Below are 15448 nucleotides of genomic sequence, written 5' to 3'. Positions count from 1 at the left end.
CTATGTATTAATTCATTAATATAAAACCCCTCCCACATAATCAGTCAGACAAAATAAAGTCTCACTAGGTGGTTAATTGTCAATTATTTTACCCATTTATACTCGTTTACAAGTAATCACTTTATGTAAATTGGAGGGATTAGACAGTTATTGTAGTTAGTTATATTAAAAAAGCGAAGAGGGAATTCACTTAAGGATTGCACAGCTTTTGTGCCGGCTAAACCTGTGCAAATGACTTAAACAGCTCATTCTCCAAGCACACGCAGAGGGTTGAATACACCCCAAAGTGCGCTGCAGAGCCAACAGCGTCTCTGCGCTCCGGTGCCGTTTGCACGTATTTAAATGAGTCATTATGCAGGCATTCGGGGGAAATTTGGCCCCTTTCTATGCAAATGAGCCTCGTGGCCTCGTTGGCTGTGCGAGGCTCAACCCTGGAAAATGAAGCTGCGTTACAGACGATTAAACTAGTAAACACCTGTCGAGTCTGGACTTTACAATAACCTGTGAAAAGAGCTGCTCCCTCCTCTCCCTGCTCATCACCGATCTGTCGATGGAGTGGAGATCCGTCATTGTGCGCTCAAGTGATGCCTGAGAGTGCAGCACTGAACAGCAGAGAGTGGAGGAGCAGACAGCTTCTCTCCACAATCAGACACACAACAAGAGCAGACTGCACGGATCTGCGACCTTCATGGGCGTGTCTGCGCTTGAATATCATCAGTGCAATTTGCTTTGAGAATCGGACCTTGAGACGGGGCAGATAGCAGGGGCAAATGATGGAGCTATCAGCGACCGCAATTCATTCGTAGTGAATCCCCCCCCCCTAAGTGTAAATGCAGCCCAGTAGCATAAGAGGTAGTTTTGTTTTAGGCCACTCAAGCACTGGTTTAGCACACATCCTACCCAGAATTTGAAAATATTTATCTGCCATCATCTCTCCATCATCTCTCTCCTCTTTCGTAATTATTCTCCCAGGTATAATGACGCCAGCAGGCATGGAGATACAGTCTTTTTTTCTGCTCCATGTTCGAATTGCAGCCGAAATTAGTCACCAGGAAGGAAGAAAGCGGCTCCAGCTATTTCAACGCATGTGGTCATGCTGGAAGACGTAGAATGATAGTCCAGGGTTTTTCTGAATCGTGTAGGTGGATAAGAGTAGTCTGTATGGGGCTCGGTGCGGAGGAAGCGAGAGCCTTTGAAGACTAGTAAAACTTACTCTGCTTTGCATGTACTCCAGGAAAAACCAAGACAAATGTTATCACATTTGTGATGTTTATTCTCTAGTACAGCTAATAATTGGACTTTGGATCCCACCTGTTAAAGCATGCATCCATGTATAGGGGATAAAAGTCCTCACTGCATTGGAGCAGGTTCGATTCCGTCTCGCCCTTTCTTCTGCTCCTAAACCCCATTAGGAGAGAATTCGAATCATGTTACTGGAAAACTTTTCAAAAACCATAGTTCTGTAGGGTGTGAGTCATGCAGTGACTGCCTGTTTGCTATGTTTCTCACTGATTGGCTGTATCTTTTATCTTTGCCCAACTTGACCCTCAAAGAAACAGTCTGACCACATAAATATAACAACTGCTAACCATCTGATGTACATTTGACAAGTTAGTGTTCTCATGGATCTTGCAAATCTTTGGCTGTTGAGGTTGTTGATGACATTATTTAACTATGTTATATGCCTGTAAGGTCATCAGGGACTGCATTCATCATCTGTTTTTGGGTTCGTGGGCTGATAGGAACCTAAAATATCTCTGCTGTTCCCTAGAGACTTTGATTCTGTGATTTTTAAGTGATCTGATCTCCAGGAAAGAATCAGTGACAGTGTCGGTAGAGCAAGCCTCCATTCATATCACATATGTGTCACATGCCACTGTACTCTTACATTTGATCAATTATGCACTAAGTCTGTTCATTAATGCTTTGTCGGCGCTCAGCTCTCAGCAGCGACTGGGATCAAATATTTCAAAGGAACCGTGAAAACAACTCACATGCCCTTAGGAGCATAAATATTAATCCTTGACTTGTTTATTTCTTGTTCTGAAATATTTATAGTTGTTTTTGCCACTTTTGGAAAAGTGGAGCAAACTTCCTATTGAAGCAATATCCCAGTCACATCCCAGCCAGACGCGCTCTGCACACAGTGCTCCCTTCATTTCCAATTTTGTTTGATGAACATCTGTCATTGAGCCTTTACCTCCTCCTTAGTCCTCCACGCTTCCCAAAGAGGCTGCATAACTCCGTCTTCTGCTCGTGTCCCATTAATCAAGCTCCAAGCATGAGAGTTTTTGCTGTGTCACTGAGGGGGTGTCACACATTACATCATTGCATTCAACGCTGAGGGTTTCACAAGGTGCCGTCATTTTCAGAATCAGCTTTAAGTATGTTTTCACTTGCATGAAATTTGAGTCTAGTTAGTGTTTATACACAGAGATAGAAGAGCTTGACGAGGAAACCTGAGTGTTAAAGATGTACAGATGGAAATGCATGGCTGGAGGCATTTTGTTTTCCGCTGTCGGGCCGCATGTGCGTCTGGACGTCTGCTTTTTCTGGTGAATGCGAGATCTCAGAAACACCACTAAGTTCTATCTTAAAATTTCAGCTTGGATTCAAGAATTAATTGATAAAATATTAGAAGTCAAAGGTCACTATTGTCTGTTACAAAAATTCACATCCATTGTGACAGTTTTTAGGCAATTGTTCCAGTCCCATTCCAGTGATTGTGTTTTAAATGATTCCTGTATGAGCTCTCTTATTCAATGCATGCCTGTGTTTTGTTTGTCGGGTTATGTAATGTAACAAATATGTTTAAAATGTAGGAATGTATAGACGTATATCCTCCATCCTGGCCACAGTTACACTGTTTTTCAGTGGCTGTAAACTGAGAGTTGACTGGTGGGCGGACGCATAAACCCAAAGGCGTTGTTTCTAGTTTTGAAAAATAAATTGTCATTAAAAAAAAGTCTTGAAGGCTTTAAAATTGGAAACGGGCTTCTTTAATCACTTGACCTACATAGAGTTATGTTTTGAGTCCATTTCAGCAGCGTACTGTTGTGATGGATGCAGCTCAAGTAATGAGCTTACAAGTTTTAAAATATGGAGACTTCCTGCCTGCTTTTATTTTGTCTCAAAACCCTTGGAGTCCATTGTTGCGAGCTGCTGCGTAAAACCTACAGGCTTAGAAATGAACATTTTCCAGACATCATCTTACTTATTTAAATACCGAATGATTGTGTCCTCATTCTGTCTGAATGACTGAGATGAAGAAATAATGACTTCTTTTTGCAACTTTGAAATCTCCACAAAAATGCTCGGGCATGCACACAACAAACGGCAAAAGACTCAAAGGATCCAGTTGCTTAGAAAATGGGTCATTGGCTGCATTAGGGGCTTTTTTGTAACACAAGAAGTTCCATCTGAGACAGTGAAATCAAGCCATCAACCCCGGTGCGTCACATTCGCTGTTTAAATTCCTCTTTGTTGTCCTCCCATGCAAAATGAGCCGGCACACCAAACGCGTTGGCACCAACATAACACCAAGATTTTTCACAGTGTCACTTCAGTAGCACTTCAAAGACTGCAGAGGTGTTTTAATCTGAAAAACACAGGAGTTAAAAGAAAGAGAAAAAAACACAGCTCACACTCGGCTCATACATTTGCTCACTTATACCAGAACTCTGAGTTGCTGGAGGTGAAGTGTGGTGGCAGCGTCTAAATGAGAGGTTTCTAAATGAAGCAGAGCTGTAATTAGCACTAATAGCTCGTCAGCTGCAACGCCTCAAGGGGAAAGACTTCCAGACTGAGGAGCAGAAAGCAGTCGGCTTTAGTTAGAACAAATTTCTAATGATTCAGTAGGGACCAAACAAGGACTGGTTAGTCATTAAATCTAAATGCTATTTAGATGATCAAAAGATCTGTGTTAGCCATTGATCAGAGGTTGTTTTGGTTGTTTTAACACTTGAGACTTAGGGGCACACAGGCCAGGCCACACCACTCTTGTTTCAGTCCTAATGTGAAACTGTTTATGCTGTGTGTATGCTAATGAGAGGAGCTAATGACACAATGTAGCAGCAGTCATGGGGAGAGAGTTAAAAGTGAAACGCCGAGCGCCAATTTTACTGTCAAATATCTGTTGCTCTGACGTGTTCAAAGAGCATAAACTGTGGCTTCAAAGCATACTGGCATGTTGACATTAAAATTACAGTGAAAGGTAACTTAAAGATTTAAAGTCACAGTAATGAGGCGTCTCTTTACCATACTGGTGCTAAGACCAGCTGATGCTGGAGGAAAACATACAGAAACAACGTTAGACTTGTAAGGCTTGATCACTTGTGCCTCACGTCCACTACACGTTACGGCTCGGCTCATCTTGCTCGGAACTGTTCTCTTTTAGTTTTCTATCGACATAATCTGTGGCTAGTACCTGGTACTTTTTTTTGGTATCACCTCTGCCAAGGTTCAAAGCGAGATGATACTAAAAAGCTTCGTTAAAACACTGCACGCACCGCTCGTTGGTGAAAGAGGATCATCACTCAAACAACCCATGATGCTCTGCACAACCTCTTCCACCACTCGATAGCTCGGTTGAGTGTTGTTCTGCATGAACTTCTCCATGAGTGAAACATCCGAAATACACATCCAAAGCGGACACGTTCAAATAACTAAACATACTGAACGTAATAATATTTCATTCAGAATCAGAAGCAAGTTTATTGCCAAGTAGGTTTATAGTACATACAAGGAATGTGACAAAAACAATGAAGTAGAATAGACATAAGTAAAAACCTATTAAACAGTGGTACTCTTACTGTCAGGGACCTTAAATAGAATAAGATAAAAATAGATAATAATAATAAAAAGCAATATAATACAAAATACGTACAACAGGTGTAAGTAAAGAGCTGTACAGATGTGCAGGTCGTGCAAGATGATGTGAAGGCAAATATTCAGTATATAAAACAACATAAAGTTCCTGGTTATGTTTTTGTCACGATGAAGACACAAACACAGGCAATGCACCGGGGCTTCACACAGCCTCCCTTTGAATCTCAGCTAACAGCCCTGCTGATAGTGAGGAGGGACTATCTGTAGCGAAAAACAAAGAAGACAAAGTCTAAGTACCACTTCCAAACAAGTAGACTAAAGTGGAGCCAAACCCACGCTGTGCAGGAAAGCGGCTTTAGAGCAGGTGAATCCACAGAAGGGTAATCAGCAACAATGCTGTTAAGCAGTTAACCACTTAGTATATTAAGTTACTGACAGATCACTTATTAAGAAAAACTGCCAAACACTTTCAGGTTTTGGCTTGTTCGTGTTAGCATGTCCTGCTTGTTTCTCCTCCAGCAGGACGAGGTTTGTTGGATGTGGTAGATGGCCGAACAGCTACAGAGGACGACATTCTTTTTCTGTAACTAAAAGAAATGTTGGAGAAAAAAAAGCTTGTTTGTCTTCTACCCAACAGTTAAATGCCAAGGTTGAAATCTCTCTTATATTTGTGTGCCAGTTGCAACACTACAGCCAGAAGACAATAAGCTTAGCTTGGCATAAATACTGGGATATGTTATTTCCTGTTTATTTCATCTGTACAAAAAAGATAATTTACAAACGACAAGAAATTGTGTACAGGGGTTATGAGCCAGAGTTTGTCTTGGCTGGAAGCAAAGACTTCATGGAGTCTACTGAGCAATGTCCCCATTACAAGTGTGATAACACTTGCACCTTTTCCTCTTTATCCCAGCCTGTGCGCAGCTAGGGACCTGCCGCTGACCATCCAGTCCTGCGTCCTTCCCAAGGACTGCCAGGTGACCGACTGGACCGAGTGGGGCCCCTGCTCTAAAACCTGCGTGGACCCCGAGTCTCCCAGAGGCAATCGCACCAGGATGAGACAGGTGCTCCAGTTCCCTGTGGGCGAAGGGGCGGAGTGCTCATCGCTGGAGGAGTCCGAGTCCTGTGAACCTCCGGGTGAAGGAGTGCCGCCCTGCTTCACGTGAGTTCCCCCTTATGACAGGGGAGGGATGCGGGGATCACAGCAGGGAGGCAGGGGGATGTCAGCAGGGGCTTTTTGAATCAGAGTGTAGATGTGTTTATTCATAGCGTAGCACTCGACATGTTCCCAGGGTTACAATTGCATGTTTGGTTGTTATGATACCCTCCTCCTTGATTACAGCCATGTGTGTGTATGTGTGTGAAGGACCCTGCATCAGCACACACTGCAGAGATTCTTTCTGTATACCATTAAACCTCAGGCAAAAATACAGTACAATCAAAGTGTTTGGTATTCAACCTGGCTGAGGCTGCACACGCTTCCTGTTGACTTCCCTTCACTCTTATCACTAAGCTAATTTGTTCTCCTGGGTGGCCCTGGTGTGTGTGCAACTGTGTGTGTGTGTGTGTGTGTTTGGAGGAGACAGCATACGGAGACAGATCCGTAAAAGTGCTTGGGCTGGTGCCAGACACAAAGTAGACACAAATGGAGGGAGACAGCGAGGATATCTGAGTCCCACAAACTCACACACACACACACACACACACACACACACACACACACACACAAAGATTCAAGACATTGGCTCACAGATGGCTTTTATTCCCACAGATTCATCCTATATCATCGCTAAACAGATATCGCTAAAGTACTTATGCACACTCTTATTCTGGAGAGTTTTTGATTTTCTCTCAGCCTGGCCCACTTTGTTTCTGTTTTTTGCCCTTTTTTCTCCTGACACTATCTTACCGTCCAACCAAATTATGACTTTACTGCCAGCTGTTGTTACAGGCCTCTAGATTGTGATTATCAATCAAGTAGTCTTACTTATGTGACTTGTAAGAGAGGTAAGGAATTAGGGGTAAGGAATACACTTAGGGGTAATATAGGGAATATCTCAGTTTTGTGATTATTTTGTATTGCATTTAATCTCAAAAACACTGTATTGATTTTAATTAATAGTTTACATGCACATGTTGTTACTTTTTTATTTTTCTTTATCATTGATTTTTCTTATATTGTTTTATTGCTGTAATGTTACAGGGACTGTGAAAAACACACATGCCGATCCTCCTGTTCTCATTGCCAAAAATTAATAAATGGGTTAATAAATGGTTAAAGACCCCCTCCAGTGAACATCCAGTGTTTAGCCTTGTATACGTCTCCATGTGGTGTTCTTCACGTGCTACAAGACATATCAGGGACAACATCAGCGGTCATCTCCATGGCTGGGCCTGTGTGCTTTTAAACTGCAGTGTACCAAGGACAGGCTGAACAACACGCTTTCAGATTGGCAGGTTTGAGGTGTCACAAACCTAAGGAGCCAATCCTGTTAATGGGCGGGGTGACACTATGCATATCATTATGTGTAACCTATGGCAACCACTTCAGTGGTGTGCGAGCCAGCTGTAACCGCCATCGTCATTTTTGCAAACTCACTCCTGACTACTAAAGTTAACGTTACTGCTGCTAATTACTAAATTTCAAGCTAGCTAAATTTCAACAAGTTGCCACTAAACGATGGCAGAGACGTGTTTCGTTTTCACGGCGGAGGGGGCGGGTGGAAATTTGCATAGTGGGCGGGGCCTATGCAGATATTGGAATTTGTAATGAGGGAGAAGGAGGAGATGTCGTGGGAGGATTTTTGGTAAGGTAATTAAATGTATTTTGCTGAAAAAAACATGTCAGACACAATTTATTATTTCAAGCAGAACATTTTATACGTCTTTAAACATGACTGGAGCTGGGCTTTATACTGGTGGGCAAACTAAAGTTGATCTGTCCCCATCCTTGTAAGTACTTGCACACTCCACATGCGGTTCCTCATTAAAGTTAGGTCTGCATGTTTGTAATAGTTTTGTTCTTTGACACAATATTACACCCACACAGAACCCTACATCTCTCCTCCATCCGTGTCTCTTTTTCTGTAGTTACACCTGGAGAACCACAGAGTGGAGCGACTGCCGGGTGGACTCATTGCTAAGCCAACAGGACCGTCGACGTAGCAACATAACAGGGCTCTGTGGGGGAGGCCTGCAGACCAGAGAAGTTTACTGCGTCCAGGCAAACGCTGAGCTTCTAAAATACCTCAACGACCTCAGAGAAAAAGATAAAAATGGTAAGAAAAATAAAAAGTTGTTGTGTAACATTAATGCCCTGAAGATGTTTCTGTAAAATCTGTTTCACAGCCGTTTCTTGTGCAGTTTGGAAGGTCAACAATTGGATCTTTTAAGTGTTATCAAGTCACTTAATAGATGCTACATTTAGACACTCAAATGTATAACAATATGTTTTTATGCTGAGAGGATGCTGGCGATTAAATACAATGTCATTTTATTATTCATTCAGTGAAAGTGAGCCGGCGACCCAGTTTTAGTGCTCTCATGTTACCTAACATTGATGATCCCAATGACTGAGCAGTCAGGCATACTTATTTTAAACTGGGTAAGAAGTGAGCCCTGGTATTGGCAGGTGCTCTAAATTGAAGATTAGTTACGAGAGAGAGAAAAATCAGATTGGTTCATCCCTAAATAGAACATTTCCTGTAAGAACTCCATTTAAAACTCCACTGTTAGCCCTGGGATGTTTTTTTCTTTGAGGCAAAAACAGTCATTAATAAAGTTCTTGTTAAGTGAATTTTGCTTCACGTTATCTGCACCAAACTGACAGCTGGAGTGTTTTTGCAGTAGCAGCTGTACAGACATTAGCTGTTAGCAAGCAACCTATGGCTGTGCATGTGCAGAGTGTGCATGTGCTAGGTTCTTCTCACAAACCAGAAGCTTTGTTTACTTTCCTGCAGACACCTCTACTCTGTGTTCTCACTATATTTCTGTACACTCATTAATGTGAGAAGCTCAAGTTTTTTCTTCATGTTCAACTTGTACTGAAAAAAAACCTCTTCACCGCAATTTGCGTCCTCCAGAGCTCATTTGCATCTTCTCTCACCCACTCGCTTTTTTCCATTGACTTAATATGCAATCACACCGCATATAAAATATGCCTTGAACACACATTTGGAGGTAGCATTAATCCACCATATGGACCACTAGCGCAGTGTTAAAGCCCCTGAAAACTTGGCTTCAGATCTTAAGAATTGCTCCGTATCGCTCATGGTAAAAAGCTGGTTTTCAGGCGTTATTGAATATATTTTAACATATGTATTATTTATGTGTAAGGAGGCACTTTCAGGCAGCAGCTGCTTGTTGCTGCAGGGTTCAGATTTTATATAAGGTTTTGAATGGGTATTCGATCTTAAAAAGTTACTCGTGTGTGGAAGGTCACTGGATCCGATTTCTACTCCTTCTTCAAAATGTTGCTTCAGGTTGACACAACTAATGAAAATGTTTATCCACTGCTTCTTTCTTTCAGTGTTTGCAGGTGTGTTTTACTCTCTTATTGGTGTCTGCTGCTCCCTCCTTTACCCCCACCATCCTCTGTGATTGTTACATCATTAATTTGTCGTTGGAATCCCCTTTTCTGTCATTTGCACATTTTAGCTGTATTGATCTCAGGAGGCTGTCAACCTTGTTCCATCAACACTGTAACCAAAGTCAACGCCACAGCTGCATACATCAGATCCTACAGCAGCGCACGGCGTAGCCTGAAACAAATCAGCTGAACTCTCAAGTGTAACTCCAATAAATTTGATCAAGCACGGTTACATGACAACTTACATCCTCCATCCCCCCACGCACTGCATTAGAGCTGCAGTCCCCAGGTGGAGCTGTAGCAGATAATTGCATATCAAATGCTTGCAACAGAAATAAGCCTACATGTTGACTCAATTTATGTCCAAATAGACAATGACTTACAATATTACATTTGCATTAATAGTCACTGCAGAGTGTGTTTTTGTCTTCTCTTCAAAAATCCCCCTGCGACTACATTTCAGCTTCGAGCGTTCTGTTTGAACATTGAAACCGCCTGTTGCCCTCTGTAATTTTCTTCTTTAAGGCTGAATCAAGACTCTTTTAAATCTGGGATTTGTCTGCTGGTGTTCCCAGCTGTGACCTGTCAGTGGTCGCAAGTGCAAAGGCCTCCTTTTTTGACACTTGTCAGGCCAGCTTAGAGTCAAAGCTGCCCTCTTAAATAGGGTGTTAAAGACATTAGGTCGAGGCTAAGCTTATGGAGAACCACCATGCTGATCGCGTGAGAGAGAGAGAGTAGCAGAGTCTAAGAGGAGGTGAGGATGCTCTGCTCACGCAAACTTGGAGCAGGCAGTGCAGGCTGTACATGCTGGTGGTGTTTGTTTGTATGGAGGTATCAGCTGTAGGTTCTGTTCTGTTTGGATGTTCAGTCGTTGTATATGGTAAAATTTTTCAACTGAGGCAATACATTTCTCAGTTCAGCTCATAAAGCCATGTCTGCAGTGCCTACATGTTCCATAATGCATTTCACAAGAGCAGCTGCAGCCTCGTATACTCAGCAAGAGTTAAGAAAAATGCTGAATATTTAGTCCGCCAAAACTATGTCAAATCTATCCTCCGATATATCCTCTTAATCATAGTTTGCTATTTCATATCCGCAGTTTATTAGCTGTGTCCCAATTCAGGGGCTGCAGCCTGGTCCACGTAGGATCCATCAGGTGCATCCTTCACAGGTCAATGTATCCCGAGATTCATGCGCACCAATTCAAACGAGATGGCGGACTCTTAAACAGCCGAGCAATACGGTTTAAATGTTTTAACTCAATCGAAGAGCTAGAAATATAAATGTTTAAAAAAAGAAAGGGGCCTCATTCTTTAAATAATAGGTTAAGTTATGTGACGTTAGTTATGCTATCTAGTTTGTACGCTATCTACCTGTTACTAGGCGACAGGAGCCATGTTTGGTGATGCAAGGTTAAGGGCGGGAACAGCTGGTGACGCGAACAGGAAATCCTCCGTAAGACCATATCGTCTCATTTCAGTTCGGTCTGAGCATCTACGCAGGCTACGAATGACTCATCTTCCCTAGAATTGAGACACGGCTGTAGTGTTGTTTTGTAGTTGTACAAGTGAGGGGAGAGACTCCAAATCCCAGCTGAAATAGCCTGAAGTTCAACTGGGCTGCCAAATACTGTAATGATGGAATAATATTTCAAATTAATCTCATTTTTATTTGTGCAGCACGCATCACTTACAGGTAAACTTAACGTGCTTAACATTAAAATATACAACACAGAGACCCCTACTCATATTACATTCTTTATAATCCCTGGTTTATTCCTACTACTGAACTCACACAGGACTACTACCTGTGAAAAAGTTTTAAAATAATCCTACTCTTTTTAATATTTCTTACAGGCTCTAATAATAATTTAAAACTATCTCATGTGATGGTGAATGAATTCATGATGAATGACTTGAGAAGGAAAAGCTGGCGGTGCGCTCGCTTTGCTAAAGCATCGTTTCTCAGAGTTTGAATTGATCTTCAGGTTCTTTGGTTCTCTGTGAATCAGCACTAATGAAAGAATAATGAGCCTGGAAGCCAAGATAAGATCCATGGACAAACACTGTTTAGACAAAACACCTTGTATCATAAAAGAAATGTGTACCTTGTAAATGTGTCTTCACTCTGACTGTTGCCTTCTTTCTGTCCTCCAGCTGAAGCGCAGGGACTATAGGGAAAGTAAGAGCAGAGAGTACATGTGGCTGCATTGAAACTGGAGCCATCTTTCATGTTTAGGGGCCTATAACCTTCCTTAAGATACAGTTAAAGATTCATATAAACAAGCATGTCGTTGAGAGTAGTGTTGCCAGGGCCGGCTGTGCAGACATGTGCGTGACTTGTGTATGTGAGTGCTGCACAAACACACAGACACATGCACAAAGTTCTTATCTTCTTGGCGCAGGATTTCTCTCCCCTCCGTTGGGGGGTAATCTCCCAGCACACCACTGAGATGTAGAGGCAGAGAGTGGTTCAGTGAAGTTTGCTGCATCCAGCGCTCTCTTTCTGCTCGCTCTCATGCATAAATATCACCATGCAAAGGGGCGGAAGATACCCTGAGGCCAAGATCCGGAATCAGCTTACCACCTCCTAAATCTCAACCTTAATCTTTACGGAGAAGAAGCGCCGAACTGACCCCGGATCAGTATCGCAGCCTAAGTAACATCATCCAGCACTTTCACAGCTGAGGCCCTGTAGCAGTCAGTAAGGCCCTGCTCCGCAGCTGTAGCACACAGATCCCTAAAGCACCTCTCCCAGTCTTGTGGAGGTTGACATTTTGGTCACCTTTTCCCAGAACTTGAAAAGACAATTGACTTTAAAGTACTTTAAAGGTACAATGACATTGACAGTATCAGGAGAGGTTACTGCAAGATCGCTGCAAATTAGTATAATGCCTTTTAAATGCAGGTGGCTAAATTCAAAGTCACGAGGAGATGCTGAAAAACTGAAGAGACGGAAGATACTGAAGGAAAAGCTCAACATATTTAGCTGGGAGAGTTAGTTAATATTAACCCTGTGTCTGCGAGTAGCAGGAGTCAGGGCATGGTTAGCTTCAAAGGTAGCATGGTTGATGGTTGCTAATTTGAATTAAATTTGTTCTGTAGCAGACAAATTGTTTAATCTTTTAGGAAATATGTGTGTTACTGTCTTTCGTTAGAGTTGTATGAGAAAGTCAGTGCCTCACTAATATCTGTATGCTTACACAATGCTACAGCCAGCAGCCGATTAGCCTAGCTTAGCATAAACACTGAAAGCAAGAGGAAACAGCTAGTCTTGCTCTGTCCAAAGTTGAATAAAATGCCAACCAACATCTTGAGAGAAGAAAATTGGAATTTAGGGAGGGGGGCTTAAAAGTGTTAATCTCAGTTTCGTTCTCTTTGGCAGCACCTGGCGACAAATGATAACTGCGGGAGCACACTTCCCAGATATCCAGACAGTGCTGCATGTGTGACGTCCACGGTTGGCTCCGGTTTTAACTCTTGATTTTCCTGGCTGACGGTCGCTTTCCTTTTCAGACTGTTTGCTTCATCTGAGCGTCGATTTTCACTTCTTGTTGAAGTTGTATCTGTAGTCATCCATCTTTTCTTTGTTTGTTCAGCCATAGTAGATTACTGTTTACTCGCAACACTTGCAGAGAGCGGAAAAGCGGCCGCTTAGCTCCGCCTACCCTCTCTGGCAGACCAACCACTGCTGGCTGATGGAAAACGCGTCACTAACTGGGCACCACTTGGGATTACACCCAGCCTGTAATACTGCAAATGTAAAGGCTTTCATCAGTGGGCCATAGGCTCAATCACTATTGTGTTACCTCAGTCTGCGATAGATAGTGACGTAACATTTATTTAAATGAAAATCTCAGAGATTATTACTTGAAAGAAACAAAGATGGCTAAATAAGAGATGGATAAAATGGCTCTTTTCAGGCGGAAGTTAAACCAATGGGCACTGTGACCTCCACTTTTACTTTTTATAATGCAAAGCTCTTGCTCTTTCCTAGAATTAGAATAAAGAGCTGTAAACGAGCATAATTGGTCCTCTTTAAGACCTCAATCAAATACGGAGCGATAGAGCATATGAAGTTGAACTATTCCTATAAATGCCTGGAAAGCCTTGACAAATGACAGCGCCCAATCTGGACTGACACTTGCATTCAGATGAGTTAATTAGCTGCTATTAACGGCAACAAGTTAAATTATGGCAAAGAGCTCCGATAAGGCCGTTGCTCGGAAGTTAAAAGGAATTTAATCAGATTTCCGTTGAGCCCCAAACACCAAAACCTCCAAACTGATGAGATTAAATGGTCACCAAAAGTCCATTTTGATCATCAATCATCCGTCCATTTCAGAATAATGCACCAAAAAGGAAGCTCGTCTTCCTGTATCGCTCAGACCAAAGATAATAAAACCAGATGTTCTTGAGGCATAATTGTAAAAAGCCTCTTCTCTGTGGCTCTTCCTTCTCTTAGTTGCATTAGCCTCCGCCTGTCTCTCTGTGCTGTTTCCCGTCACTCTCTGTGTTTGTTTGATAGTGCCTCAGTGTCCCCGCTGTGTGCGTAGCTAATAGCGCTATCTCCCCTGTAATTGCAGCAGGTCAGACCCAAAGACAGCAGAAGCCTAGTGTCCCCCCTCTCCTCTCCGTCACCTTCCAGATCACAGGTAGGTGTTTTTAGTCACGCTGATAACGAAGCCCCAGATGCTCCCTCGGCTTTCCGACTCCCAGGGCCCCTTTATTTCCCGTTATTCCCCTGTTCTCCTCTCCCAGTCCCGCTGTCACTCTCCTCTCCTCCACCCTAACCTCCTCTGCTCTGTCCTTCCCTTATGTTTCCTCTCCTCTGCCTTCCTCATCCTAGCTTCTTCTCTTTCCTGATTCCCTCTCCTCTCCTCACCTCTTTTCCTCTTTTCTCCCCTTCTCAACTCTCTTCTCTGTATCTCTACTGATCGCTCCCTCTGTTCTTGTTTCCTCTCCTTCCATCCTCCTCTATCCTTTTATATCCTTAAGAGATATATCCTTGCCCCCTCTGCTCTGTCCTTCCCTTCTCCTTTTTCTTTCTCTTGTTCTCTGTCTCTCTTTTCGTCCAGAACTGGACCTCTCCTTTTCTCTACTTTCTTCTCCTTTCCTCTCCTAATTTTTCCTCTCCTATTCCCTAAAAGAAGATAAATGCCCTCTTCTTCTGTCTTGTCATTGTCTCTCCTAAGCTGGATATTTTCTCCTCTCCTCTTCTCCCCTTTCCTAACGCCTCCTTATCTCTATCCTCTCTTTATTTCACCTTTCTGTTCAATAGTTTCGTTTCTCTCCTCTCATCCTCCTCCTTCTTTCTTTCCATTTCCCCACCTCACTTGTATCCTTGTCTCATCTCCTGTCTCTTTTCTTTTCTCTTGTCCTTTCCTCTTCATCCTCTCTCCATGTTTCCTCTGATCCTTGCTTTTTTATTCTCATCTTCTCTCCTTCCCTCTTTCCTTGTTCCCTCTCCTCTATCCCTTTTATTTCTCCTCTTCTCCCTTCTTGTGTATTCTCATGGCCTCTTCTCTTCTCTATTCTCGTTTCTGTCTGTTTCTCTCTGTCCTTTTTTCTTCTCTACTCCTATTTTGCTTTTAACTTCTCTCCTCTCCTTGATGTCTCCTTTCCCTCTCCTCTATCCTTGCCCCTTCTCCTAATTTCTCCTGTTTTATTCTCATCTCCTCTTACCCCTTACTGTCCTCTCTTTTCCTCAATGCTCTTGTCAATTCTTGTCTAAACCTGCCCTCTCCCCTCTCAGTGATACCTCACCTCTCCTTCCCCCTTATCTTTTGGAAATAAATCCTGTGACAATAATTTAAAACGTTCATTTTAACAAGTCTTTGCAGCTTCTATTTGGATTTTTTGATGCAGCTAAGTACACACAATTCACATTTCAACAAGCTGCCTCCGCTGCTCTTTATCCAGACTGTTCAGTGTTGCAGCTAAATCCAACAAAGGGACAAGTAGTATTACACCAAAGTTCTGTACTCTCCCATAAAAATCCGGGCTGAAGAGTTGAGGCTTTGAAGGGACTGTA

The 15448-nt window shown here is 42.6% G+C and overlaps 1 protein-coding gene across 1 annotated transcript in view; it reads left to right on the top strand.

Annotated features, from left to right (window-relative positions):
• The window catches only part of thsd7ab (thrombospondin, type I, domain containing 7Ab), a 178888-nt gene that overhangs the window by 58144 nt on the left and 105296 nt on the right, over nucleotides 1–15448 (top strand). The window contains exons 3-5 of the mRNA XM_069656696.1: nucleotides 5741–5989; nucleotides 7918–8105; nucleotides 14001–14069. Coding sequence (XP_069512797.1) covers nucleotides 5741–5989; nucleotides 7918–8105; nucleotides 14001–14069 — 506 coding nt within the window. The remainder of the gene's footprint in view (nucleotides 1–5740; nucleotides 5990–7917; nucleotides 8106–14000; nucleotides 14070–15448) is intronic.

This window comes from Semicossyphus pulcher, unplaced genomic scaffold (genome assembly GCF_022749685.1).
Source record: "Semicossyphus pulcher isolate SPU_LCO1_2020_fin unplaced genomic scaffold, fSemPul1.0.p SCAF_9, whole genome shotgun sequence".
NCBI lineage: Eukaryota > Metazoa > Chordata > Actinopteri > Labriformes > Labridae > Semicossyphus > Semicossyphus pulcher.
The sequence above is the reverse complement of the archived record's forward strand: the minus strand, read 5'-3'. Positions and strand labels throughout refer to the sequence as shown.